General features: G+C 45.4%; 1 protein-coding gene across 3 annotated transcripts in view; it reads left to right on the top strand.

Annotated features, from left to right (window-relative positions):
- Positions 1-26,630, top strand: part of LOC118357858 (tetratricopeptide repeat protein 28-like) — a 330,099-nt gene that overhangs the window by 242,020 nt on the left and 61,449 nt on the right. For all 3 annotated transcript variants that reach the window (XM_052478794.1, XM_052478796.1, XM_052478797.1), the window contains one exon: positions 25,451-25,958. In XM_052478794.1, the coding sequence (XP_052334754.1) occupies positions 25,451-25,958 (508 nt within the window). The remainder of the gene's footprint in view (positions 1-25,450; positions 25,959-26,630) is intronic.

Here is a 26,630-nt window from a genome sequence, read left to right as displayed (position 1 = left end):
ACACTAACACAGAAACTCATATTACTGGACTGGGGAGATTTGATTTGACGTGCGAAACAAGACTACATCTATTAACTTGGCTAATGAGTCATGTCACCAGGTCTATTCCCACAAGATGTTTTGACAAGGGACATCCTGGGTTATACTCAACAGATACTATCGAACATATTCCCAACACCTGTCAGTTTGGAGTATTGGCATATTCAGTGTGTCCTGTGGAGTAGTAGAGTTGTGTGTGTTGTTGTTAGGCTAGACCCTGTAGCTTCCGTCGATTCAGCCTGAAATCTGAAAGCTGCATGCTAATTGGTGATTAGGAGCAAGGTTCAGAGGTCAGGGACGGCCAATGCAGAAAATAAATGATGTCCTCTGGGCACTGCTCTATTCTAGCCCTGATTTTACACATTGGAACAATTACTAGCCTTGATTATCACCGTGTCTGTGTTTAAATGGTTATTGATTCTGGACGTGGCCAAAGAATGGTTCCAACCCTGCAACAACCAGGGTCTCCCCTTTAGAGCCAGTCACTATAGTGATGCATAAAGGCACTCCAATGGCTTTGAAATGACCTGGCTGGGCCACTGATAAGGTTAATGTGTTAGAGAAACACACAGCATGGTGGACAGAGTCCAGATTGCAGTACAGCAGACAAAGGAGTGCATTTCTCTTCTCACTGCTGATATGTGTGCACTTCCTTCTCTGCTCCCACTTCCTCTCTGAAACGAGATACAGTATAGGCCAGGGGTATTCAACTCTTACCCAATGAGGCCAGGAGCCTGCTGGTTTTCTGTTCTACCTGATCATTAATTGCACACACCTGGTGTCCCAGGTCTAAATCAGTCTCTGATTAGAGGAGAACAATGGGAAAATACAGTGGAACTGGCTTCAAGTTGAATGACTATCCATCCTATCCACCCCTTCTCTCTCTCTCTCTCTCTCTCTCTCTCTCTCTCTCTCTCTCTCTCTCTCTCTCTCTCTCTCTCTCTCTCTCTCTCTCTCTCTGTCTCTCTCTGTCTCTCTCTCTCTCTCTCTCTCTCTCTCTCTCTCTCTCTCTCTCTCTCTCTCTCTCTCTCTCTCTCTCTCTCTCTCTCTCTCTCTCTCTCTCTCTCTCTCTCTCTCTCTCTCTCTCTGTCTCTGTCTCTGTCTCTGTCTCTCTGTACTTCTTCAACAGCCAAGTCAAGGTTTTCACCAAACGCTCTGTTGCTCTCCTCCTCTTTCTGTTAGCATGTGATGAGTTTCTCTTCGGAGAGATAGTGGAATTCAGAAGGTTTGGTGGAGGTGAATTGTGTATGTGAGATGGGTCCTGTGTGAAACACTCTCCGGTAGTATGAGGAATCCGCTGGGCTTCCAGAAAGTGAGGTCAGAGCAGCTCGGAGCGTTTGATGTGTGCATTATATATAGCTGCTGCACACTGAGGGACTGGGGAGAATGCATTTTTGCAGGGTGAGAAAATGGTCTTGCGCAAGACTCCCTGACATAATAACCATAGAGGGGAATTACTGTTCTCCGGTTTGCCTATAGCAGCCCTCACTGTATACACACCAGCTCCTTCAACTCTCTCTCTCTGTTTCTTTTTTCTCTCTCTATGTCTCTGTCTCGCTTTCAGTCTCTTCAGCTTTTGTCCCCAGCTACAGCAGTGTCAGCATTCCTGGCTCTGTGGCATGGTATTTAAACCAAACCTCCCTCTCTCTCTCACTCTTGGATGTCTGTGTGTGTAGGTGGAATGTGTCTGTGTGGAAAATGCTAACAGAATGCAGTAAAATGAAGAGAAAATATGAGGCCCCCAGTGAGTGAAATGAAAATACTCTATCTTGTGTGGGGATGGGAAGCCTACAGGAATGGCTTCTGCTCTGTCTTGCACACAACAATCTGATCACTTACAAACACACATTCTATTACAAATATCATTTACACACACACTTCCATTCACACACAGACACACACACACAATACACACACTCATTGACCGGGGACTCCTTAGATTTCTGTTTTGTGCTTGTAGCAGTAATGTCCACCGTACTGATGATGCCACTGATATGGCTCTGGTATCATAAATCAAAGTCACCATGAGAGTGAGCTGCACGTTTGTGTGTGTGTGTGCGCACTTAGCAAGAAGCTTTTTGTTTATAGAACCTGTTTTCACTGTGTGTGTGTGTGTGTGTGTGTGTGTGTGTGTGTGTGTGTGTGTGTGTGTGTGTGTGTGTGTGTGTGTGTGTGTGTGTGTGTGTGTGTGTGTGTGTGTGTGTGTGTGTGTGTGTGTGTGTGTGTTAAATCAAAATCAAATGAAATCTAATTGACTTTGTCACGTGTGCCGAATACAGCAGGTGTAGACGTTACCATGAAATGATTACTTACGAGCCCTTTCCCAACAATGCAGACTTCAAAAGTAAGAAAATAAATTCTAATGTGAAAATAAAAAAGAAATAGTAACAATAAATTAAGGGGCTATATACAAGGAGTACTGGTACCGAGTCCTGTCTGGATATGTGCATGGACACGTCCTTGTCTTTCAGAGAGCCTTAGTGTGATTAGGGTGTGTGATCCTCTGAGGAGTTAATAATGAGAGAATCACTGGATCCACAGAGGCCAATCTCACCAGCCTTCCTCCCTCCCTCCTTCCCACCCTCTGCTTTCTGACAGCTCTCTGGGTCTTACGGCAGGGTCTGTGCGTGTGCATGCATCTCTGTGCATGTGTGGCAATATCACACATGTGTAAGTAGCAGTCGGTGCTGTTTAATTTTCTTTTTATGAGTATGGCCTTATTTCTATTACAGCATATTGAATGAATGTCATTCATTTTCCATTCACCCAGCTCAATGTGACATCAATAGATTTAGACTACTACATAATACTGGTTGCTCCAACCTAGCCTATGAATGAACGTTTATAACGTAGGTGCACAGGTCGAGAGAAAAATTGGAGTAATCAAGGTGACAGACAGTGACACATTCAATACTGCTTTGAACATTGTTGCCTGCATCTAGCTGATCTAGGGTGTAATCATTAGTCAAAACAGCTGGAAACGAGAGTTTCTATTGGACAAATTCTGGTAGGTTTATCCCTGTTTTGTTCCGTTTGCTTCCGTTTAAGAAATGTTTTTCAACAGAATTGGCTGAATGAATACACCTGACCACACACAAACAGTTCACTTTCCTAGCAGCCTCATAGAAACAGAATCATCACTTTGCTCGTTGTATAATTGTACATGCTCAGTGCACAACACAAAAACCTTTCCAAGCCAAACCTTCATACCATAACCTCTAACCTCTACACACAGCCTACATCGTTCTAACCATATTAGCTTAACGTCAAAGTTAACATAGCTACTAGAAGTAACATGTTAGTAAACCCACTACAATCACGCAGTACAGTGTACAGCAAGCAGTTTAGCAGTTACAATATATAAATTAAGAAAACCGAAAGCTTACTTTGACTTGGAAAAGTTCCAGTGTTGGATAGCCTTAGCCAGCTCGATAAACAGAGAGGAATGATATTCATGTTAAGTAGGCTAAATTAGCTTAGCTGCGTTAGCTAAGTGAAAGTGAAAACAAAGACAATGAAATATAGCTAGCTCTCTCTCTATCATCTTCTTCTCCTTAATTTGTTTTGAAATTAATTTGTTCAACTATTGTCTTTCTCTTTCTTTGAGCCAACTACTCACCACATTTGATGCACTGCAGTGCTAGCTAGCTGTAGCTTGTGCTTTCAGTACCAGATTCATGCTCTGATCCTTTGATTAAGTGGACAACATGTCAGTTCATGCTGCAAGAGCTTTGATAGGTTGGAGGACGAACTCTAGAAGTTGTCGTAATTACTGTGTAAGTCTATGGAAGGGGGTGAGAACCATGAACCTCCTAGGTTTTGTATTGAAGTCAATGTACCCAGAGGAGGACGGAAGCTAGCTGTTCTCCAGCTACACCATGGTGCTACCCCAGAGAATGCTATTGAGGCTGCTGTAGACCTTCATTTCAAAACAGTGTGTATAAATCAGTTATTTGGTGATGTGAAAATATTTAGTATATTTTTATCTAAAAAATAACACTTTTTAAATGTTTAACAATTTTTATGAAATTCACTGAGTTAGATGGTCCTCCCCCTCCTCCTCTGAGCAGCCTCCACTGACATGCAGAATGTCCCAGTATTCATTGTATATGCGTGCTGTCTGTCTGAAAGGATGAGCCTTCAGGGGGTTATGTACATAGACACCACCACCCCTCATACAGCTCCATTATTCCAGGAGCAGAATAGATTCCAGAACAGGATGGTGTCTCCCCCTGGTTCCCTCCCTGGTCCCCTCCCTGGTCCCCCCCGTCCCCCGTTCCCGTCCCCTCCTAGCCCCTCCCTGGTCTCCTACCCTGCTACAGAGCAGCCAGGCCCAGGGAAGGAAGGCCCGTGCTTGCAGGGTGGCTGGGAAGCAGAGGGGAGACAGAGAATTTGCAGAGAGAGGCAGAGTGGAGGTAGAGGGGAGGCAAAGAGGATGCCAATGGCTGCTCCCCCAGCGCCCCAGCAGAGTGACAGACAGGACTAATGACACAAGCTTATTTTCAGAAGTGATTGAAGTTCTCAGTGGGTAGTTTTTCATCAGCGCTCAGCAGACAAAAGACGCCTTTTTCTGCTTTATCTTTGTATGTGAGCGTGTGTTGAGAAAGAGAATAATTATGAGTGAAAAATATTTTTCTGGTTATTATCTGAGTCCTGGGCTGCCTTGAGAGAAAGAACATAAGTATGTGTATCTTTCACACCAGTGTGTGCAGGTTTGTGAAGCTACTCTACAACAGGTGTGTTGTGGTTACAGGTATGTCATACAGTAGTAAGATATAGTTCACCACACAAACACTAGTACACTGATCCATGGGTTTTCTTCCACCAGCTCACCAAGAGCAACTCTGTTCAAATATTTGCAGACAAAAGAACAATCCCCATCCAAACATAGTAGGATCTGGTTGGCTGCTCAGTGGTTGGAGGATAGGGGAGGTGGGCGGGACCTAGTAAGGCTACAGTTCCAGTCAACCTCAGGTTGGTCCTGGGCCAGCCACTGTTGCAGATGTGGGATGCCTCTTGTAATAGATGTTGGTTTTGGCTTAGCTGCACTGCTAGTCCTCTCTTTCTCTCCCTCGCTCCCTTCCTTTCTCATTTCCCTCCTCCTCTCCTTCTCTCTCATTCTCTTTGTTCCTCCTCAAACCATTGTCTCATCTTGGGTTGTAAGTGTAATGTTATGACTCTGTCCACTTCGAGTTAGTCTTGTCACTGCTTGAGCATGGCTCTGATTTCTACGCTGCTCTCTCTAGAATGACAGGAGGCCAATCTGACACACAAACATCCATACACTCACCGAAACAAGACTAGTGTTTTCTCCATCATTCTCACCCTGGAGCAAACTTCTCAGTATTGAAGCACACAGTCACTTCCAGTGCCTACAGAGGTTTTCTCAATCACATCTCTCCCCTACTCCTCCCAGACAGCAGTTCCTTCACTAAGCAGAGCTGAGAGTTGAGCACAGCCAAGTGTTCCTCCTACACTGGCAAATCCCTCTGCTTACATTGCGTGACCTGAACACAACAAGCATTCCAGGAAAAGCAGGCCTTTAAATTCCAACACAGTCCCTGCAGAGTGTTTGGTAAACATATCCCCCCTCACTCTCTCTCTCTCTCGCCACTCTCTCTCTCGCCACACTCTCAGTCTCTCCTTCTCCCTCCATCTCCTTCTTCTGTCGTTCTTTTTCTCTCCTTTTCTCTCTCTCCCACTATCCCCCCACCCTCTGTGTGTCCTTCTCTGAGTGCTGTAGTCTGAGCGGTGCAGCTGTGTGTGTCTATGGAGACAGTGGGGTGTTTAGGAGCAGTTCGAACTCAAGGTGTTGCTCTAGTCGCTACTCTCCCCCCCTTTTCCTCACAAATCTGGACCCCCCTAGCCAGGAGGGAGAGGGATGTTGCATGTGTGTTGTTTCAGGCTTTGGTTTCTCTCCATTTCGAGATCGTTGGTCAGGATGTGTTTCACCTGCTGGCCCAATCAAATTACCGTGTTAGTCATTATGCGTTTCACCTGTGCTGGCCCAACTGGTATTTAAGACCTGCTTGCCCAGTGCATCAGTTGGAGAGGAGATGTTAGCATTTCCAACTTTAGAGAGCCGATCAAAGCCTTTTTTGCAAGTCCCTATCCTAAGTTGTTGTGGGTTTTTCTTTTAGTTTGTCTGTTCTCAGGAAAATCCAGTTGGCGTCCATGGTGGGTATCTTTTAAGACCCTTGTATATTGGATTGGCTAGCACCCAGTAGGCGCCCCATGGATGCCTTTCAGAACCCATCTCAAATCCCACCTGTTTCCTTCTGGATGGCAGTCATTTATTTGTTAGTTCCCCCTTTTTTTGGAGCGACATTTTTGTTAGTTTTTAGGGAATGTAACAAAATAAGGGCTCGTTCAAGATCTTGTTTTCCATTAGTATGGTAGTCGCTCTAATCACCTACACTGAAGCTCTACTGTGCCCAGATAGTGTCCAACGACACTTTTTCTGCCACTGACAACCAACAGGAGTTATAAAATGAGTCAAATCAGTTTGAATGTTGCATAACCACACAGGAAAAAAAAGAAAACCATGGTCTTTGGAAGCATTTGGGGAAAAGCCTAGATGGGAAATACTATATCAATGTACAAAGGCGAATCTGATCATCATTGCAAAGCATTATGACATCAGTGTGATAACTGTCCATCCTAAAAGAGTGATGAAAAGAGTGCTACGTATAGGTGGGGAGACCCCTTGGACGTGCAACTGTGGAACTTAGAACTAAAGGCAAAATTGGAGCAACAGAAATGAGTTTGAGTACCGGGAAAGGGAACTTGAAGTAGAGCACATAGAAAACAAATATGAACATACAGCCAGACTAGAACAAGAAGAAGGTGCACATACCATTCGTTTAAAAGAGAGAGATCTGGAAGTTCTACATGGAATGTTACTGGGATTCCTACTGTGATTATCCCCCAGCCTTACCACCATGCTCCCCTCACACGCGTCTTGCTTTGGTCTTAAATCTCCTGGGAGCAGCTGGTGGTGTTTCGGTTCCATGGAGGCTGTCTGATAGTACAGCCCAGTGCTGAGATGCTCTTTGGGCCTTTATCTGCGTGGCCAGTGCTGTCTGCTCACTGGGCCCCACGGCAGCACTGAAAGGATTGGGTTAACCTGGTGTGTCTGAGAGGCTGAGGAATGAGGCCTTTGATGTGTGTGTTGTTGGAAATGTCCCTGTAGCCTCCTGTCTCCTTCTCCCTCTGAGACAAACAGGGTGCTGCCTGCTGGTGTTGATACTGTACTGCAGGGCTCTGGGCTCTCTCTACAGCCTCAGCCTGCCCAGACACCCAGGCCTCGCCAGGCCTGTAATTACATTTGGGGAATAAAGGCACAGAGGGAGAAGGGATTTAAACAGCTTGTCTGTGTGCTGAGCCCAGCCACAGCCAAGTCTCTCTCTCTCTCTCTCTCTCTCTCTCTCTCTCTCTCTCTCTCTCTCTCTCTCTCTCTCTCTCTCTCTCTCTCTCTCTCTCTCTCTCTCTCTCTCTCTCTCTCTCTCTCTCTCTCTCTCTCTCTCTCTCTCTCTCTCTCTCTCTCTCTCTCTCTCTCTCTCTCTCTCTCTCTCTCTCTCTCTCTCTCTCTCTCTCTCTCTCTCTCTCTCTCTCTCTCTCCACTGCATGTCATTGGGGATTATTTACCCAACACTTCAGAGAGAGCATGGCCAGAGTCCGTGTCAGACATGATGGAGTTTGGCATTTGACTTGTAGCTGGGCTTTATCAGAGGGGGTTCTGACTGAGGCTGCTCTGAAACTGAATGTGAGGCGCTGAGGATAACGATTGTGTGTTTCACCTAACATTGAGAGAAGGGCTGTTGAGCGGAACTGTATAGTCACCATGTTACTTCAGAGGGGGTCACATCTGGATATGAACAATAATAGCCTTTACAAGGGCACTGCATCTTTAAAGTGTACACGGAATGTTTTGCTTGTACCCTTACCTGTCACCAATCCCTTTCCTTAACCATCAGAGAGCCCATTCCTCAGCGCCCCTCCACAACCCCCCATCCCTCTGCCTGCTCCACGGCTGATTGAGCTGGGACCAGGTGAGTCTGAGGAGGAAAGAAGCCCCAGTGCATTTACACCTGCCTAGATGAAGTGCTGTTTTTAGATATCACAGGAGAGAAAGGAGGGGACAGGACAGGAGAAGGAGAGAGATGGATTTGGTAGCTTTTACTGTAAACTACCTTCTCTCCTCATCATTTATCCAGAGCTGTACCCATCTCTCCTCTCCCTGCTCTCTCTCTCGCTCGCTCTCTCTCTCCCTCTCACCCTGTCTCTGGCTCCAGACCAGTGGTGTATAGTAACTAAGTAAAATACCTTCAAGTATTAAAGTAATTTTTTTTGCGTATCTGAACTTTGCTTTACTATTTATATTTTTGACAACTTTTACTTTTACTCCATTACATTCCTACAAAAGTATGTACTTTTTACTCCATACATTTTCCCTGACACCGTAAAGTTCATTTTGATTAGCAGGATAAGAAAAGGGTCCAATTCAAGCATTTATCAAAAGAACATCCCTGGTCATCTTCTGCCTGTGATGTGGTGGACTCACTAAACACAAACGCTTCATTTTATAAATGATGTCTGAGTGTTGAAGTGTGCCCCGGTCTACGCATAAAGAAAAATAAAACAAGAAAATGGTGCCGTCTGGTTTGCTTAATATAAGGAATTTATACTTTTACTTTTGATACTTAAGTATATTTGAGCAATTACATTTACTTTTAATACTTAAGTATATTTAAAAACCAAATGCTTTTAGACTTTTACTCAAGTAGTATTTTACTGGGTGACATCACGTATACTTGACTCATTTTCTATTAAGGTACCTTTACGTTGACAATTGGGTACTAAGTATGACAATTTGGAACTAAGTATGACAATGGGTACTTTTTCCACCAATGCCCCAGACACACTCTGGCTCCCCCTCAAACACACCACTCACGTCACCATGGAAAACAAAGTTAAAACAAAGTAATCTTAGGGAAAGGTGCCTCTCACAATTTCCCTGAGATTTGATTGGGTCTGAGTGTTTGTCTAAACCTGTTAAACATGATGAGTTTGTTATTGTGGATGGATTTCAGAGAACTGCATTGAAGCTCTCACTCATCTATCTCAGAGACTGGTGGAGAATAAGGGCCGGTGTATGAGTGTTCATGTGGGCCGTCACTCTTCATTCAAATCACTGTCTGTCTGTCTGTCTGTGTCTCTGTTTGCAGTCGACACGAGGCACTAGGCAACAGCTACGGCCAGGACGTATTGATGAAGGCTTTCAGATCTAACCTATGTCTCTCTCATCTCAACCTTTGTCTATCTCTCTGTCTCTCTTTCTATCCTCTCTGTCTCATTCTACTTTTCTTGTCTATCTCTCTGTCTCTCTTTCTATCCTCTCTGTCTCATTCTACTTTTCTTTCAAACTCTCTAATTCTCATTCTCTCTGTAGTCTGTACCCATTAGCGTAATGGAAGTGTATTCTCGAGTCGTGTATGCCAGTCCTAGCTTCTCCTACCTTATTAGGTAACAGGTAATGTTTCCCAGATCTAGTATGATCCCCATGGTTTCTGTTTGGCCTTGAGTAACCATGTGGTGTGCTGTCCTTGGACTGGTTTCCTGGATGCTATTAGATGCAGGCTGAGACTGTGGATGCTAAATATAGTGCTGTGCTCTGTCCTCACACCAGCATGCAGCCATAACAACTGCTAATTAGCTTTTAATGGATGGATGTCATAAATGACGTTGTATATAAACTGTTGCAGCCCCTTCACCTTCCCTTACAGCTGCCATTATATTTGTTCTTGCATAGTCCCCCACTTTCCACTACTCACCCGGACTCCTCAGTGAACTGAACTCCTCTCTCTTTTTCATTACATTTCTCTTGCCCACAGGGTAGAAGGCTGGTAGGAAGGTTTGGATAAGCGTAGTCTTTGCTGACCACATTAATCAATGTCACCCCAGCCGTTCCAGCTAACCCCCATCAGTGATAAAGCAAGGAGTAAGCTACGCAGCACAACACAGCACAACATAGTATCTGTCCACGTTACATTTGGTAGATGCTTAGTTAAAAGGCCTTAAAGGTTTACCTCAAAAACCATGGTACTGAACAGTGTCATTTACCAGTCATGAGCCCTTTTCACCACAAAGGATCGTATTTACTTTCATTTTCCAGGTCAGATGTTGGTTCTCTTTCCTTTCCTAAGTGCCCAGCCACGTCCCCTTCCCCCTCCATGACAGACTCAGCCCTCTCCACTGACCTACAGGCATTACCCAGCTATCCCATTACACCATGGACATTATCATTCACAGAATGAACAAACAGCAGCTGAGCTCATTCTCTGACAGCTAGTCTCTTAGAGACGGCATCTAACATGCTCTCAAAATGTACCGCTTAGCTTCCCCTGATGTGCCCACCGAATCATTCCTGTCCACCCAGAGCTTACAGTCACACATATCAATAAACACAAGGCTTCCGCTAACAGTTGAACAATGCTGACATCCTGCCCTGAGTGGACTGAGGTACAGGAGGGGAGGTAGGGGGAATGTCTGATACCCTCCTACCCTTTCTCACCCTGTCTCACTTCCTCACTCAACACGGCAATTTCCAAAACCTCCCTCTTGTTTTGTCTAGCGAATTGTCAGAGGGGTAGCTTGAAATATCAACCCTACACCACTTGAAGGGCTTAGTCATATTTTCCCAGCAACACCAATACAGACTGTCAGTGGCAATTTTACTCTTCACCTCTCACATCTCTTCCTCTCCAGTGCCTGTTGGCCACCCTGGACTCTCTGCCATAGAAACTCAACACACACTCACTCACTCACTCACTCATACACTCACACACACACAGTCACTCATACACTCACTCACACAGTCACTCATACACTCACACAGTCACTCATACACTCACTCACACAGTCACTCATACACTCACACAGTCACTCATACACTCACTCACTCACTCACTCACTCACTCACTCACTCACTCACTCACTCACTCACTCACTCACTCACTCACTCACTCACTCACTCACTCACTCACTCACTCACTCACACACACACACACACACACACACACACACACACACGCACTCACACACTCACAAAGACAGACACACAGCTATCAAGTGGCCTGCCAAGGGCCTCTAGTGGACACATATGTTTGTGTGTTGCTGTGTGTGTATGTGTGTGTATGTGTTTAAGTAAGTGTGTGTGAGTGAGTGTGTGTGATTGAATGTATGCCGGGACTGACTCTGGTGTGACCACAAATGATCCCCTATTTGCTTGGCACCGTTGCACAAGGCTACCCACAGCTCAGGAAAATAAATAGGCATTCCAGCTCGCCAGAGCACAGCATGTAGGAAACTACTGAAAGAGTGTGTGCGTACTTTTTCAGGCTTGTGAGTCCCTGCGCTTGTGTGAATGTTGCTGTGTGTGTGTGTTTATGTTTGTTTGTGTGTATGTGTGTATGCATGTGTGCTTCTCTGTCTCGCCAGCGTGGAAGTGGTGATGCTGTCAAGAGTACCCTCAACCAGGCACTGACCTTTCTCACCAATTAATCCATTGTGTGTGTGTGTCCTGAGGAGGCTAAGTAATTGTCACTCTCCCAGCCCACTGGCTCCATGTATCTGCTGCCTGGAGGTCACACAGGTGATGCTGTTGGAACAAGTGGGATCACTGGCATCTGATAACTGATAAGATCCTTTGGGAGATTAACAGGGCTGGGATCAATTCCATGTTAATTCGGGAATTGAAAATAAATGTCACTTTACAATATTTGTTTTGTTTGTTTGGGATTCACTGAATTAAATTTAAATGGGATCATCCCCTGCTCTGAAGATGATGATGAGGATGATGATGATGATAATAGTGTGGTAATGGTGTGTGAGAAGATTACAAAACTGAAAATGGTTATTATTATGACTATTATTCTTCTGAGGGCAGTAGCAACTGTGGTGAGTGATATTTCTTTTGTCTGGGAAATGCCCTACCGAGGGTGACTTACATGGCTCATGCTTGGCTTATTGCCCACTGTGAGAAGTGTCCCCCGCAGACAGCTGCATACTGTTTTGTGCAGTGAGAGAGAGAGCAGTCAGCCACATCTATATGTGTATGCGCTTGGCAGAGCACAGCTACCGCCTGCTTAAAAAAGCAGAAGGTTTTGATATGGCGGAGAGGCAGTCATTTGCCTGATCTAATGGTGGCTCCCAGAGGATCCATACCAGTGTGCAAACACAGAGAGCGAGAGAGAGAGAGACAGAGACGAGGGAAAGGAGAGTTGGGTACAGCGCTGGATAAATGATGAGGAGAGAAGGAAATGTAGTTTATAGAGAGAGGGAGAGGAGAGATGGGTACAGCTCTGGATAAATGATGAGGAGAGAAGGAAAGGTAGTTTATAGAGAGAGGGAGAGGAGAGATGGGTACAGCTCTGGATAAATGATGAGGAGAGAAGGAAAGGTAGTTTATAGAGAGAGGGAGAGGAGATATGGGTACAGCTCTGGATAAATGATGAGGAGAGAAGGAAAGGTAGTTTACAGGGAGAGGGAGAGGAGAGATGGGTACAGCTCTGGATAAATGATGAGGAGAGAAGGAAAGGTAGTTTACAGGGAGAGGGAGAGGAGAGATGGGTACAGCTCTGGATAAATGATGAGGAGAGAAGGAAATGTAGTTTATAGAGAGAGGGAGAGGAGAGATGGGTACAGCTCTGGATAAATAATGAGGAGAGAAGGAAAGGTAGTTTACAGGGAGAGGGAGAGGAGAGATGGGTACAGCTCTGGATAAATGATGAGGAGAGAAGGAAATGTAGTTTATAGAGAGAGGGAGAGGAGAGATGGGTACAGCTCTGGATAAATGATGAGGAGAGAAGGAAAGGTAGTTTACAGAGAGGGAGAGGAGAGATGGGTACAGCTCTGGATAAATGATGAGGAGAGAAGGAAAGGTAGTTCACAGAGAGGGAGAGGAGAGATGGGTACAGCTCTGGATAAATAATGAGGAGAGAAGGAAAGGTAGTTTACAGGGAGAGGGAGAGGAGAGATGGGTACAGCTCTGGATAAATGATGAGGAGAGAAGGAAAGGTAGTTTACAGAGAGGGAGAGGAGAGATGGGTACAGCTCTGGATAAATGATGAGGAGAGAAGGAAAGGTAGTTCACAGAGAGGGAGAGGAGAGATGGGTACAGCTCTGGATAAATAATGAGGAGAGAAGTAAAGGTAGTTTACAGAGAGAGAGAGGAGAGATGGGTACAGCTCTGGATAAATAATGAGGAGAGAAGGAAAGGTAGTTTACAGGGAGAGGGAGAGGAGAGATGGGTACAGCTCTGGATAAATGATGAGGAGAGAAGGAAATGTAGTTTATAGAGAGAGGGAGAGGAGAGATGGGTACAGCTCTGGATCAATAATGAGGAGAGAAGGAAAGGTAGTTTACAGGGAGAGGGAGAGGAGAGATGGGTACAGCTCTGGATAAATAATGAGGAGAGAAGGAAAGGTAGTTTACAGGGAGAGGGAGAGGAGAGATGGGTACAGCTCTGGATAAATGATGAGGAGAGAAGGAAATGTAGTTTATAGAGAGAGGGAGAGGAGAGATGGGTACAGCTCTGGATAAATGATGAGGACAGAAGGAAATGTAGTTTATAGAGAGAGGGAGAGGAGAGATTGGTACAGCTCTGGATAAATGATGAGGAGAGAAGGAAAGGTAGTTTACAGGGAGAGGGAGAGGAGAGATGGGTACAGCTCTGGATAAATAATGAGGAGAGAAGGAAATGTAGTTTATAGAGAGAGGGAGAGGAGAGATGGGTACAGCTCTGGATAAATAATGAGGAGAGAAGGAAAGGTAGTTTACAGAGAGAGAGAGAGAGGGAGAGGAGAGATGGGTACAGCTCTGGATAAATAATGAGGAGAGAAGGAAAGGTAGTTTATAGAGAGAGGGAGAGGAGAGATGGGTACAGCTCTGGATAAATAATGAGGAGAGAAGGAAAGGTAGTTCACAGAGAGAGAGAGAGGGAGAGGAGAGATGGGTACAGCTCTGGATAAATGATGAGGAGAGAAGGAAAGGTAGTTTATAGAGAGAGGGAGAGGAGAGATGGGTACAGCTCTGGATAAATGATGAGGAGAGAAGGAAAGGTAGTTTATAGAGAGAGGGAGAGGAGAGATGGGTACAGCTCTGGATAAATGATGAGGAGAGAAGGAAAGGTAGTTTACAGGGAGAGGGAGAGGAGAGATGGGTACAGCTCTGGATAAATGATGAGGAGAGAAGGAAAGGTAGTTTATAGAGAGAGGGAGAGGAGATATGGGTACAGCTCTGGATAAATGATGAGGAGAGAAGGAAATGTAGTTTATAGAGAGAGGGAGAGGAGAGATGGGTACAGCGCTGGATAAATGATGAGGAGAGAAGGAAATGTAGTTTATAGAGAGAGGGAGAGGAGAGATGGGTACAGCTCTGGATAAATGATGAGGAGAGAAGGAAAGGTAGTTTACAGGGAGAGGGAGAGGAGAGATGGGTACAGCTCTGGATAAATAATGAGGAGAGAAGGAAATGTAGTTTATAGAGAGAGGGAGAGGAGAGATGGGTACAGCTCTGGATAAATAATGAGGAGAGAAGGAAAGGTAGTTTACAGAGAGAGAGAGAGGGAGAGGAGAGATGGGTACAGCTCTGGATAAATAATGAGGAGAGAAGGAAAGGTAGTTTATAGAGAGAGGGAGAGGAGAGATGGGTACAGCTCTGGATAAATAATGAGGAGAGAAGGAAAGGTAGTTCACAGAGAGAGAGAGGGGGAGAGGAGAGATGGGTACAGCTCTGGATAAATGATGAGGAGAGAAGGAAAGGTAGTTTATAGAGAGAGGGAGAGGAGAGATGGGTACAGCTCTGGATAAATGATGAGGAGAGAAGGAAAGGTAGTTTATAGAGAGAGGGAGAGGAGAGATGGGTACAGCTCTGGATAAATGATGAGGAGAGAAGGAAAGGTAGTTTACAGGGAGAGGGAGAGGAGAGATGGGTACAGCTCTGGATAAATGATGAGGAGAGAAGGAAAGGTAGTTTATAGAGAGAGGGAGAGGAGAGATGGGTACAGCTCTGGATAAATGATGAGGAGAGAAGGAAATGTAGTTTATAGAGAGAGGGAGAGGAGAGATGGGTACAGCGCTGGATAAATGATGAGGAGAGAAGGAAATGTAGTTTATAGAGAGAGGGAGAGGAGAGATGGGTACAGCTCTGGATAAATGGTGAGGAGAGAAGGAAAGGTAGTTTACAGGGAGAGGGAGAGGAGAGATACGATATTGCAATTCTCACGATTCTATATGTATTGTGACTCTATACTGTATTGTGACTCGATTTTATTGCGATTTGTCTGCTGCAGAGAGATGAGAGAGCATGAGGGTAAAGAGAGAGTATGAGAGAAAAGAGAGAGTATGAGAGAGACGAGACAGCATGAGAAAATTTGTTTTGATCAGTCATGGAAATAAAAGTGCTGAAAACATGTTGGCCCACTATTTTAAAGGAAGATAGAGAACAAGCCATATAATCAAAAATACCAACGTTTTGTCACAGGTACAGTACAGCCGACTAGCGCTAGCTAACACTATCTAGCAAACATTTTACAAATCGGTACTTAGAGTCAAAGCATCAATATAATATCATCCGAAATAATTTCACGATATGTAACTGCATCCTTTCCCCCCCATCACTAGTGGTTTTCTCTCCTTATTACAGTTGAGATGTTGCCTTTATTGTCAAAATGCATCTCTACAGGTGAATTCAGATCTACAGACATCCTCACCCCCGGGATGTCATCGTTCAAACAGAATCCCTGCTAGCCTTTTATCTATCCCCTCTTCCAACTCACTCTCCTCTCCTTTATGTAGTAGGCTCGGGGCTCTACCTTCCTGGCTTCTATTCTCAGCCTGTTCTGTTTATGTTACTTCTGACTGGATCCGAGCTCATTAAGAAAAACACTGAAGCATGCTCCTCTTCACCTTTCTTCTACACAGCCGCTTAATTAACTACATACTGTAGGAGTGTGTGTGTGTGTGTGTGTGTGTGTGTGTGTGTGTGTGTGTGTGTGTGTGTGTGTGTGTGTGTGTGTGTGTGTGTGTGTGTGTGTGTGTGTGTGTGTGTGTGTGTGTGTGTGTGTGTGTGTGTGTGTGTGTGTGTGAGCGCGTGTGTTGACTAGGGCTGGAGATCTTTTTATTCGCATGATTCATCTTTTTCAAATATGAACCCGTTTTTAATGGGGAAAGTAGTAATATGCAGACATCATGCCCGGTTATATTTAATCTGTAATGCATTAAATAAGTTCACTAAATACGCTGAGTGTGCTAAACATTAAGGATACCTTCATAATATTGAGTTGCACCACGTCCTTTTGCCCACAGAACAGCCTTAATTCGTCGGGGCGTGGACTCTACAAGGTGTCGAAAGTGTTCCATAGGGATGCAGGCCAATGTTCCCTCTAAAACTTGAACGTTGTGAAAATTCTGTGTAACTTCTGGCTCGCGTTTATTGTGAACACTGAGGCTGTACCCGCTTTAAATTACAATTATAACAGTGGTCAAGTAGGCTACTGTGGCTTTTGCTCATCTATCAGAGTGGCCTACCATCAAAAACAATGGAGAAAATGCATCCCATAACATTTTAATATGGAAATAGCTGTTCTGTCATTCAGCTTACAGTAGCAGCCAATGTGTGGTGTTCAATGTAGGCCTACATTCCATGAGACTTTTGGAAAAAATATATAGGGCTTGACATTAGCCTGTTTATCCACTTGTCCTTCAGACAAGGAGGTGACTGCAAATGTATTGTTTGATGCAAGAAACCACTTAATAAAGGTCATTATTATTATTCCCAAACCATTATTACAGAGAATCAGACAAATTATGCTTCCTTCTGCCTATTGGCAACTTAGCTTATACAAGCCTGTCTCAAAACACAACACTGTCCCTTTTAGACAGAAAAAATGCTCTTTACCTGACTTGCTTTTCAAAGATGGCTACAACTTAGGGCAAATAGTTCACTTACTAGCAATGAATATGAACACGTGCACACATGGCAACATGCAGCTCTCGCTTTGATCTCAAAACAAGAGGATCTACTCGCAACCACTCATGCTGTAAACACAGTCCAGTTCAAAGTGAATGGCACAGATCCATATATGGCAATGGTCAATTTGCGTACAGGGATACTGCAGCTGAGATTGGTTATGCTGCACCGGTCTGTAGAGTATGGGCTATGTCGTGCCTGTCAATGCAGTAGAATCCTACTCCAATACGTTCTGCCTACAACAAAATGTCTTGCATATTTAGTTTTGCATATTCGGTCTTGAATAGTGTATTTTGTTTTGTTCTGTTGCATTGAAAGTGGCTAATATTGGCAATTACCACAGTAGGCGGAAATGTTGATAGTGTTAAATAAAGGGGAAAACTACAAAGTTCAATCTTGTGCTTCTCTGCGCAGAACATTAATGCTGGGCCATGTTGACTCCAATGCTTCACACAGTTTTGTCAAGTTGGCTGGATGTCCTTTGGGTGGTGGTGGACCATTCTTGATATATACAGGAAGCTGTTGATTTAATAAAATATAAATATATATTTCACCTTTATTTAACCAGGTAAGCTAGTTGAGAACAAGTTCTCATTTACAACTGCAACCTGGCCAAGATAAAGCAAAGTTGATCATGAAAAACCCAGCTGTGTTGCAGTTCTTGACACACTCAAAGCAGTGCACCTGGCACCTACTTCCATACCGCATTCAAAGGCACTTAAATGTTTTGTCTTGCCCATTCACCCTCTTTGTCCATTGAGACATGGACACAATCCATGTCTCAATTGTCCAAAGGCTTAAAACTACTTCTTTAACCTGTCTCCTCCCCTTCATCTACAACAGTGATCACCAACCGGTCGATCACGATAGACTGGTCAATCTCCATGGCATTCCTAGTTGATCACCAAACATTTCTGTAATAACCCAATGATAAAGAGTTGTGTTCCTATTGTTTTATTTGTTTCGTGCTGTTGGAGGTAGGTGCAAAGTTGATACTGTGATATTTCAAAACATTTACAACCATGACAAGAGAGAGACTCAACGAGTCAGCAAAGAGCTGCTGTTTTTAATGAGTAAGTTCATGTTTAAATTGTTATTCAACACTGTCAACACGTTCAAAGATTTTATAATCCATAAAATGTGCGTTCTTCCTACTTCCACTCACGCTACAAACCATTCGTCCACCGCAGAAGCTTTGATCTGGCTCTGATGCCACAGTGCCAGAAGCGGCTGATACCCCAGTACGCACTGTAAAGGAAAGAGGTTAGTGGAGGAATGGCAGAGTGAGTTTTGGTCCATCTCTGCCCAGGGGATGAATGCCGCCCACTCCTCCGGCCGGTCCTGGCAATATGACCACAGAAACCTACCCACATCCTGATTGACTCTCTCCACCTGCCCGTTACTCTCAGGGTGAAAACCTGAGGTGAGGTTGACCGAGACCCCCAAATGTTCCATGAACGCTCTCCACACCCTGGACGTGAACTGGGGACCTCGATCAGAGACTGTCCTCAGGCACCCCGTAGTGCCGGAAGACGTGAGTGAACAGGGCCTCCGCAGTCTGTAGGGACGTAGGGAGACCAAACAAAGGGAGGAGATTGCAGGAAACCGATCCACAACGACCAGGATCGTGGTGTTGCCCTGTGAGGGAGGAAGATCTGTCAGGAAGTCCACCGACGGGTGCGACCACGGCTGTTTTGGAACGGGTAGGGGTTGTAACTTCCCTCTGGGCAGGTGCCTGGGAGCCTTGCACTGGGGGCACACCGAGCAGGAGGAAGCATAAACCCTCACGTCCTTGGCCAAGGTGGGCCACCAGTACTTCCCACTAAGGCAACGCACCATCCGACCGATGCCAGGGTGACCAGAGGAGGGTGACGTGTGGGCCCAATAGATGAAACGGTCGCGGACAGCAGACGGATCACACAGGCGCCCAGCTGGACACTGGGGGGGAGTGGGCTCTGTGCGTAACGCCCGCTCTATGTCCGTGTCCAACTCCCACAGGCTGGAAGTATGGGAGTGGAATCCATGGACCGCTCCTCTGTGTCATACATCCGGGACAATGCGTCTGCCTTAGCGTTCTGGGATCCTGATCTGTAGGACAGAGTGAAAACAAAACGGGTAAAGAACATGGCCCACCTTGCCTGGCGAGGGTTCAGTCTCCTCGCCACCCGGATATACTCCAGATTGCGGTGGTCAGTCCAGATGAGAAAAGGGTTTTTAGCCCCCTCAAGCCAATGTCTCCACGCCTTCAGAGCCTTGACAACAGCCAACAGCTCCCGGTCCCCCACATCATAGTTTCGCTACGCCGGGCTGAGCTTCTTCGAAAAGAAAGCACAGGGGCGGAGCTTTGGTGTCGTGCCCGAGCGCTGAGAGAGCATGGTTCCTATCCCAGCCTCGGACGCGTCCACCTCCACTATGAACTCCAAAGAGGGATCCGGATGAGCCAGCACGGTAGCCGAGGTAACCAGAGCCTTCCCCTGCCCAGTCATGTGAAATCCATCAATTGACTGATTTCCTTATATGAACTGTAACTCAGTGAAATCGCTGTAATTGTTGAATGTTGCGTTTATATTTTTGTTCTGTGTGTGTGTGTGTGTGTGTGTGTGTGTGTGTGTGTGTGTGTGTGTGTGTGTGTGTGTGTGTGTGTGTGTGTGTGTGTGTGTGTGTGTGTGTGTGTGTGTGTGTGTGTGTGTGTGTGTGTGTGTGTGTGTGTGTGTGTGTTGGCAGAGTGACAGAGGTGTTGCTACCACCTCTGTAATGGAATCAGCGGTGGTTCCCGTCTCCTCTCTCTCTCATATAGTCCCATGAACAGCACTCTGCTGGAGTAGAGCCTTCCTCTGACCAGCCCAGACCGCCCTCAGGCCACCTACCTGGGACAGGGGGCAAACCACTGCCTATTTAACACCCTATACCTCCCTCCCTCTACCCCTCCTCCTAGTACACCTCTCTGTTGTGCTCTCTCTGAAACACTGAATAATCAATATCCCCACCATCCCAAATGGCACCCTATTCTCTATTTAGTGCACTTTTTTAAACCACAGCCCATAGGGCTTTGATCAAAACTAGTGCACTACATAGGGAATGGTGTGCTATTTGGGACATTACCACTGTCTAAATGCAGCATACATTGCACTACTCATAACTTATGGAGCCATTGACTAGGGCAGAACCATGTACTTCCTATCCGTTCCTAACTAGGATCACATTAAATACATATCATGGTCTGTAGGCTGGCAGTGTGGTTTTATGGTTATTGCAAAAATACCGGTGACCAGTAAGTTTATGGCTGTGCCTTCATGTTTTTCAATGTTGCTGGGTGTGTCTGTTTTACAGAAACAACTTTGTAATGAACCCAGTGAACAGATCAAATATGTTGTTTGTATTGTTGTTGTTGGTCATCATCATCAGGGATTTACTACAACTGATATGAATGAGATCGTGTCAGTAAAAATGGCTGTCAGTAGAAACAGACAGCTTAGCAGTGTAATCATCATAGCAACAGGCAACCAGGGTGCTTCTAGAGGTACAGTAGAGGTGTAACGCTCTCTGAAAACAGTTTAGTCTGAGCAGCGGGTGACAGTTTGTGCAGTGGCCAATGCCTTAGTCTGCCTATTTGTGTGTGCTCAGGAGGTGGCATGCTTCAGATGGCTGGAAGTGGCAGACTCTCCCCTACTGCCTGGTGGGCTGGAATCAAACCACTCAGGTTCCCATGGAAACCACCTCCATCCTATCAGCACTGCTGCTAGGCAATGGTGATTATGATGGTAGTGGTGGTTGGGTTGTAGTTAGCAGTGTTCTAAGTCAGGCAGAAAGGATCTGAGGTGAGGCAAACTCCCTCACACAGCAGAGCAGAGCAGTGATGTAGCGTGGATGGTTACTGGCAAGGAAATGAAACGCACACACACGCACCAGGGGCCCAGTGTCACACACCAGGGGCCCAGTGTCACACACCAGGGGCCCAGTGTCACAGACCAGGGATCAGGAGCAGAAGTGTTACTGCAGCATGACATGGGAGGGTGAACAGGGGTGAAAGTAAGGCCGAAATAAATAGTGGGGGTAAGTCGTACCGTTAAAACCTGAGCCTGTAACAATTAATACAACATGCCCAAAAAACTATAAAAAACTATGACTACACAATTATCTAACATTACTGCATGTCAGCAGCATGACAAATTTGTGAATTGACTGAAAACTGGGTGGTGTGCGCTCCAAATTTGCGTTGTGATTTGAACACTTACATTTTGTCAAGGCTGAAATGAGTGGCCGTGACCGAGGCGTACATGGACAACAGTGGATTTTAGGTGTATTGTAACTGCAGTTGTAATGACATCATTTGAATGGCATCATGATGTCTCTTTCCTTTCATTATATTGCTGGTGCAAAGTGCACTGTTGGGGTTTGAATGCTGAAGTTATTTTGTGAGTGAACGAATGTGCGCAGGTAGCTAACAGGAGCGCCTTTGTTAAGTGATTGTTTGACAGTAAGATAAAAACATCATGACTGGTTGTGTTTATAACACAAAAAATGCATAGGCAGCGTGTCCATAAGGCTAGGGGAAGCTAAGCTTTCCCTAAAGTAAATATCATTAATTAAATTGCCAAAATTATATAGCCTAATTAGCTTAATCCTGTCTATACAGAAATAGTTTGGCCACAGCATGGTTTGTCCACAAAAGATCAGTAGCTTCTTGAAAGAAAAAGCTGTGGATTGTTTTAAATCGCATAGTCGGAAGGGCAGTGTGCACTTCAAATACCATATAGATGATTGTTAAGTTGCGACTGTCAGTGAAATGCAGAGAGACCCAACCAGTCATACCGCAATATTTAAAAGTACAGTCGCGGAAAACTGTTTGGAAAGCAAATGGCTATTGCTGTAAAGAGAAGACAATGAAAAGACTCAAATATGTCTATTATATATCAAAATTCTTAACTTAATTGAATGAAAAGTAGCCTTTTGTGTTTTACCCCCTTTTTCTCATAATATCCAATTGTGATCTTGTCTCATCGCTGCAACTCCCCAACAGGCTTGGGAGAGGCAAAGGTGGAGTCATGCATCCTCCAAACCGCGCTTCTTATCACCCGCCCACTTAACCCGGATGCCAGCCGCACCAATGTGTCGGAAGTCAGCCTGCAGGCACCCGGACGGCCAAATGGAGTCGCTAGTGCGAAATGAGCCAAGTACAGCCCCTCTGGCCAAACCCTCCCCTAACCCAGACGACGCTGGGCCAATTTTACGCTGCCCTATGGGACTCCCGGTCATGGCTGGTTGTGATACAGCCTGAGATCGAACCCAGGTCTGTAGTGACGGCTCAAGCACTGCGATGCAGTGTCTTAGACCGCTGCGCCACTCAGGAGGCACCCAAAATTGTTAATTTAGTTGAGCGAACAGTAGCCTATCTTATTGGCACCAGCGGAGAACATCGGCCATATCCCCGGTGAGGTTGCATATTCACTGTCTTTGTCATTGGGTCTGCGCCACTTTTGTTTGTTTTTGGACAGTCATTTCCTCCTCCAGGTTAGATGGACGTCATATTGTATTTGTGTCGCCCCTTTTTGTAGGCAAATTTTATGTAACAGACAACATGACTTTTATTGATCGGTTTGTCAGTGTCAGATTAGGCTGCCCTGTAATTGTTGTAGTATAAAAACAAATGTGAGTGCAAACCTGAGTGTCCCATACTGGTAAGAAATGAAATCTACATTCAGCCCTGAAGGTCACTATGTTAACGACGATGCATTACCACTAGTATGTGGTATGAAAATAGCCATTTGTCTAATGTGTTGTACAATATAAACATATCCACGACAAATGGCTGTCATTGGAGTGTCAGCCAGGAATGTTAAACACTGTCCCTGCCTGCGTTGTACAAATGGAATAGTACTCTTTAGCCAAGCTGTTCTGATGAAGATGTTGTCTGCAGCTCACCCCCACAATCCTTCACCCTCCCTCAGGGGGCTGCACCAGTTTACCTTTCATTAGGGGATCAGCGGTTTATCAACAGTTTATAAAGGCCGACGTTTGGATTAATCAAATCAGCACACATCCGGAGAAGGGCCGGACTCTGTAAACACAATCAGATCTGACTGCACAGATGGAATGAGAGAAGTGGGGGAGGGGAGGGGGGGGATAGATAAGTAAAGAATATAAATTAAATCAAATTAGAACAGTCGCCGTTGCAGAAATCAAATGTTTCGAGGAAATGTTCCCTTCTTGGACTCCTCAGTACTTGTGATTTCCATCAGTCTACATGAGCAGTGCTGAGGGAGGGCTGTAGTCACCACTGACTGTAAAATGGGTCCCAGCGTCTGTCTGTCCCCAAGCCTAGCAGAACACATCTACAGTGGCAGGCAAGACTCGCTCCTCCACTGACTCCCCATCAACTATCTATCTGGGGAGAAAATGCAGTGTTGCAGTCTCACTTTAAAGGGACACTGATCACAAGCACAACTCATCTCAACTGTGGAGAAAGATAGCTCTCTCTCTCTCTCTCTCTCTCCCGTCCTCCTCGTCTCACTCATTTCCCCGAGAGACAGGGAGAGCAGAGGAATCCTCTCGGTTTCTCTGCTCACAGAGTGGAAGTTGGAGTTGTAGAGATGGAGCTTCAAACAGCACATGTAATTGAGCAGACCTAGATAGGCTATCTGGGAACATGAAACAGCAACAGTTGTGAGGGGAGGTAATTGCCTCCTAGGCCCCATATAATATCTTGTCGAGGCTTTAAACTCCAGCAAACTGCTGGAAGTCCTTATGTCGGCAGGTAATATGTTCCAGGCATCAGCAGCCCTGTGAAATGAAAGAAAGGTAGCACTGTTGTGTGTGTTTGTGTGTATGTGTGTTTGAGAAACAAAGTATGAAAGGTAGGAAATGTGTATGTGTTTGCCAGCTTGTGTGTGTTTGGATGAGTGTGGGAAAGTGTTTTACAGTATAGATTTTTTCTTAGATTATGCATTGTTTTTTTAATGAATTAATGGAACTCAATAAAAGCCATGTGTTCATTTTGCATTCTCAGAGCAAAGGTTCTGTGAAACTCTCTCTTTCTCTCTGTGTGGGAGCAGGAATTACCTTGACATTTCTTCACTAAATTACTTCTTGCGGTGTTTATGGAATTCTGTATCTTGATTTTAAAGGGCAATGTTTTCCTGTAATAAACTAAAGTGGGTTGACACGTGCCATTGCGTTTATACATGAGTGATTGCTTTTTCATATGTGTTGACATTAACATTCAGTAGTGACCTCAGCACTGTTGAGGCACATGCCTTTTGATGACGAGCAACACAGAATGAAGGCTTAGCAAACAGAAGTTAATAATAATCCATTACTGGTTGTTTGACTTTCCAGTCATCCTTTGCTTGGTTACTTCTAAATGCACTCAGTGTAAAACCCCAAGTATCAATGTCACAGAGGCTCCTACCCAGGCAGGGAAATCGAGCGGAGTTGTGGCCTTAATTGTCAGGGTGATTATCCTCTTCCCTGGCCCCTGTCCAACCCCCTCCAGGCCCCTCCCGTTCTAGGACACAGAGAGGGAGAGAAGGGGTGGGAGAGGGAGGAAGGAGATGCGTTATTAGCTGACCCTCTCCTCTGCAATTAATGCAACATCTGTCCACACAGATACAGCTGCCCCCAATTCCCAGAAGTTTACCCTCTATATAACAACTAATAAACCTACAATGAGTGTGTTACTTAGAGGGTCAGGCCTGCACTGTTTCAGACCACTCCACTTTGCTGCACACCCTACACTTTGTGTTACACTTCATTTCTATGCAGGTGGATGGTGGTGAGTGGAGAAAGATCCTGTTGAGGTGACAGATAAGAATATGCTACAAATTATACCCAGCATCAGCCTTCCTGATAGAGAAGTGTTGCAGTGTTGAATTCATCTATTCAACACTTCTCTATCAGGAAGGCTGATGCTGGGAATCAGTCAGTCAGTTAGTAGGTCTGTCTCCCTCCCACAGCTGAAGAGTGAAGTTAAGCCTCTCATTTCCTCTTGATTAACTGGCTCTTTGTTCCATTGGTGGTGGCGCACTCCATGAAGGGAAACTGTTGGCTTTAAAACAAGCCTGCCACTGTGCTAATCTGCAACAGGGTTTATCCCCCTCTGATCACAAAAAGAAAGCAAAGCATTTTTGTTTGTTGTTTGCAATATGCCTCCAAAGAGATTTGGGAGTTTAGATTTTTACACATTTAAAAAAAAATATATACTTTGGGGAATGGGATGTTGAGGGAGTGTGTTGTGTTTGAGATGCAAAACCAATCATCTCAGTAAAATGTTGACAAAATGTAGGTCATTTTCACAAAGCTTTAGTTTATAAGTGTTTTTACTATGTGACCTTAATTGCTTGCCTGATGTTTGTCTGTCTGTGTGTTCTCTCTGTGTCTCCAGGCAGCTTCTATGGCCCTGAGCAGCCTGGGTCATGTGTATACAGCCATCGGGGACTACCCTAATGCCCTGGCCAGCCACAAGCAGTGTGTCCTACTGGCAAAGCAATCCAAAGACCAGCTGTCAGAGGCACGAGAGTTGGGCAACATGGGCGCTGTCTACATTGCTATGGGCGACTTTGAAAACGCTGTACAATGCCACGAGCAGCACCTGGGCATCGCCAAGGCCCTGACCAACAAGAGGGAGGAGGCCCGCGCCTACAGCAACCTGGGCAGTGCCTACCACTACCACCGTAACTTTGACAAGGCCATGTCCTACCACACCCATGTGCTGGAGCTGGCCCAGGAGCTGGAGGAGCAGCCTATAGAGATGAGGGCGTACGCTGGACTGGGTCATGCTGCACGCTGCATGCAGGACCTGGAGAGAGCCAAGCAGTACCATGAACAGCAGCTGGCCATCGCTGAGGGCCTGAAGGACAGAGCTGCAGAGGGAAGAGCCTCCTCCAACCTGGGTACGTATTTATCAATCAACACAGAGGGACGGGTAGGCTGTGGGGACTGATCTGGAGATCATATCCATCTATAACATCTTTATTTTTAGGTTTCATTTCAGACATGGCTAACAAAGACTATTTATAGTCTAGTACAGTGTTATGCTCCCCCTTAGAGTGGCTCCTAGGCCTGTCCCTGCAATTTAAGGACAATGTTCACCGCATTCCCTCGTGTTGAGAAAAATGCACAGAGCAGTCCCTCGTGTTAAGAACTATGTACAGCACAGCCCTTTGTGTTGTTGGCTTACCTTTTCTGATGAGCATGTGGGATAAGTTATTCTATTTGGCCCCATCCATCCTACAGGATGAGGAAGCACCTGGTTGTTAGAAAGTTACTCTGGCAGATGATAGGAAGACGTAACAGGCAAGCGGAGGTTGGGAAATGTTTACAGTGTGTTTGCTCCATCAGCATAGAGCCAGGATTCTTCCTCATAAGGAGCTTGGGAGGATGTGATGGGAACAGGCTAGAACAGGAGTGTAGAGGTCATGGTTTGCCCATGAGGGAGAGAATGTGTGGAGGTGGAGGCAGCATCAGTATTCTCCCTTATTGATGGTGGGGTGTTATCCGCATTCCTCTCATGATGTTATTCTCTACTCCTGCTTGTCCTCTGCTTGTTGTGGGTTCCAGATACG

The sequence above is a fragment of the Oncorhynchus keta genome, chromosome 25 (assembly GCF_023373465.1).
Source record: "Oncorhynchus keta strain PuntledgeMale-10-30-2019 chromosome 25, Oket_V2, whole genome shotgun sequence".
In the NCBI taxonomy this organism is placed as follows: Eukaryota; Metazoa; Chordata; class Actinopteri; order Salmoniformes; family Salmonidae; genus Oncorhynchus; species Oncorhynchus keta.
The sequence above is the reverse complement of the archived record's forward strand: the minus strand, read 5'-3'. Positions and strand labels throughout refer to the sequence as shown.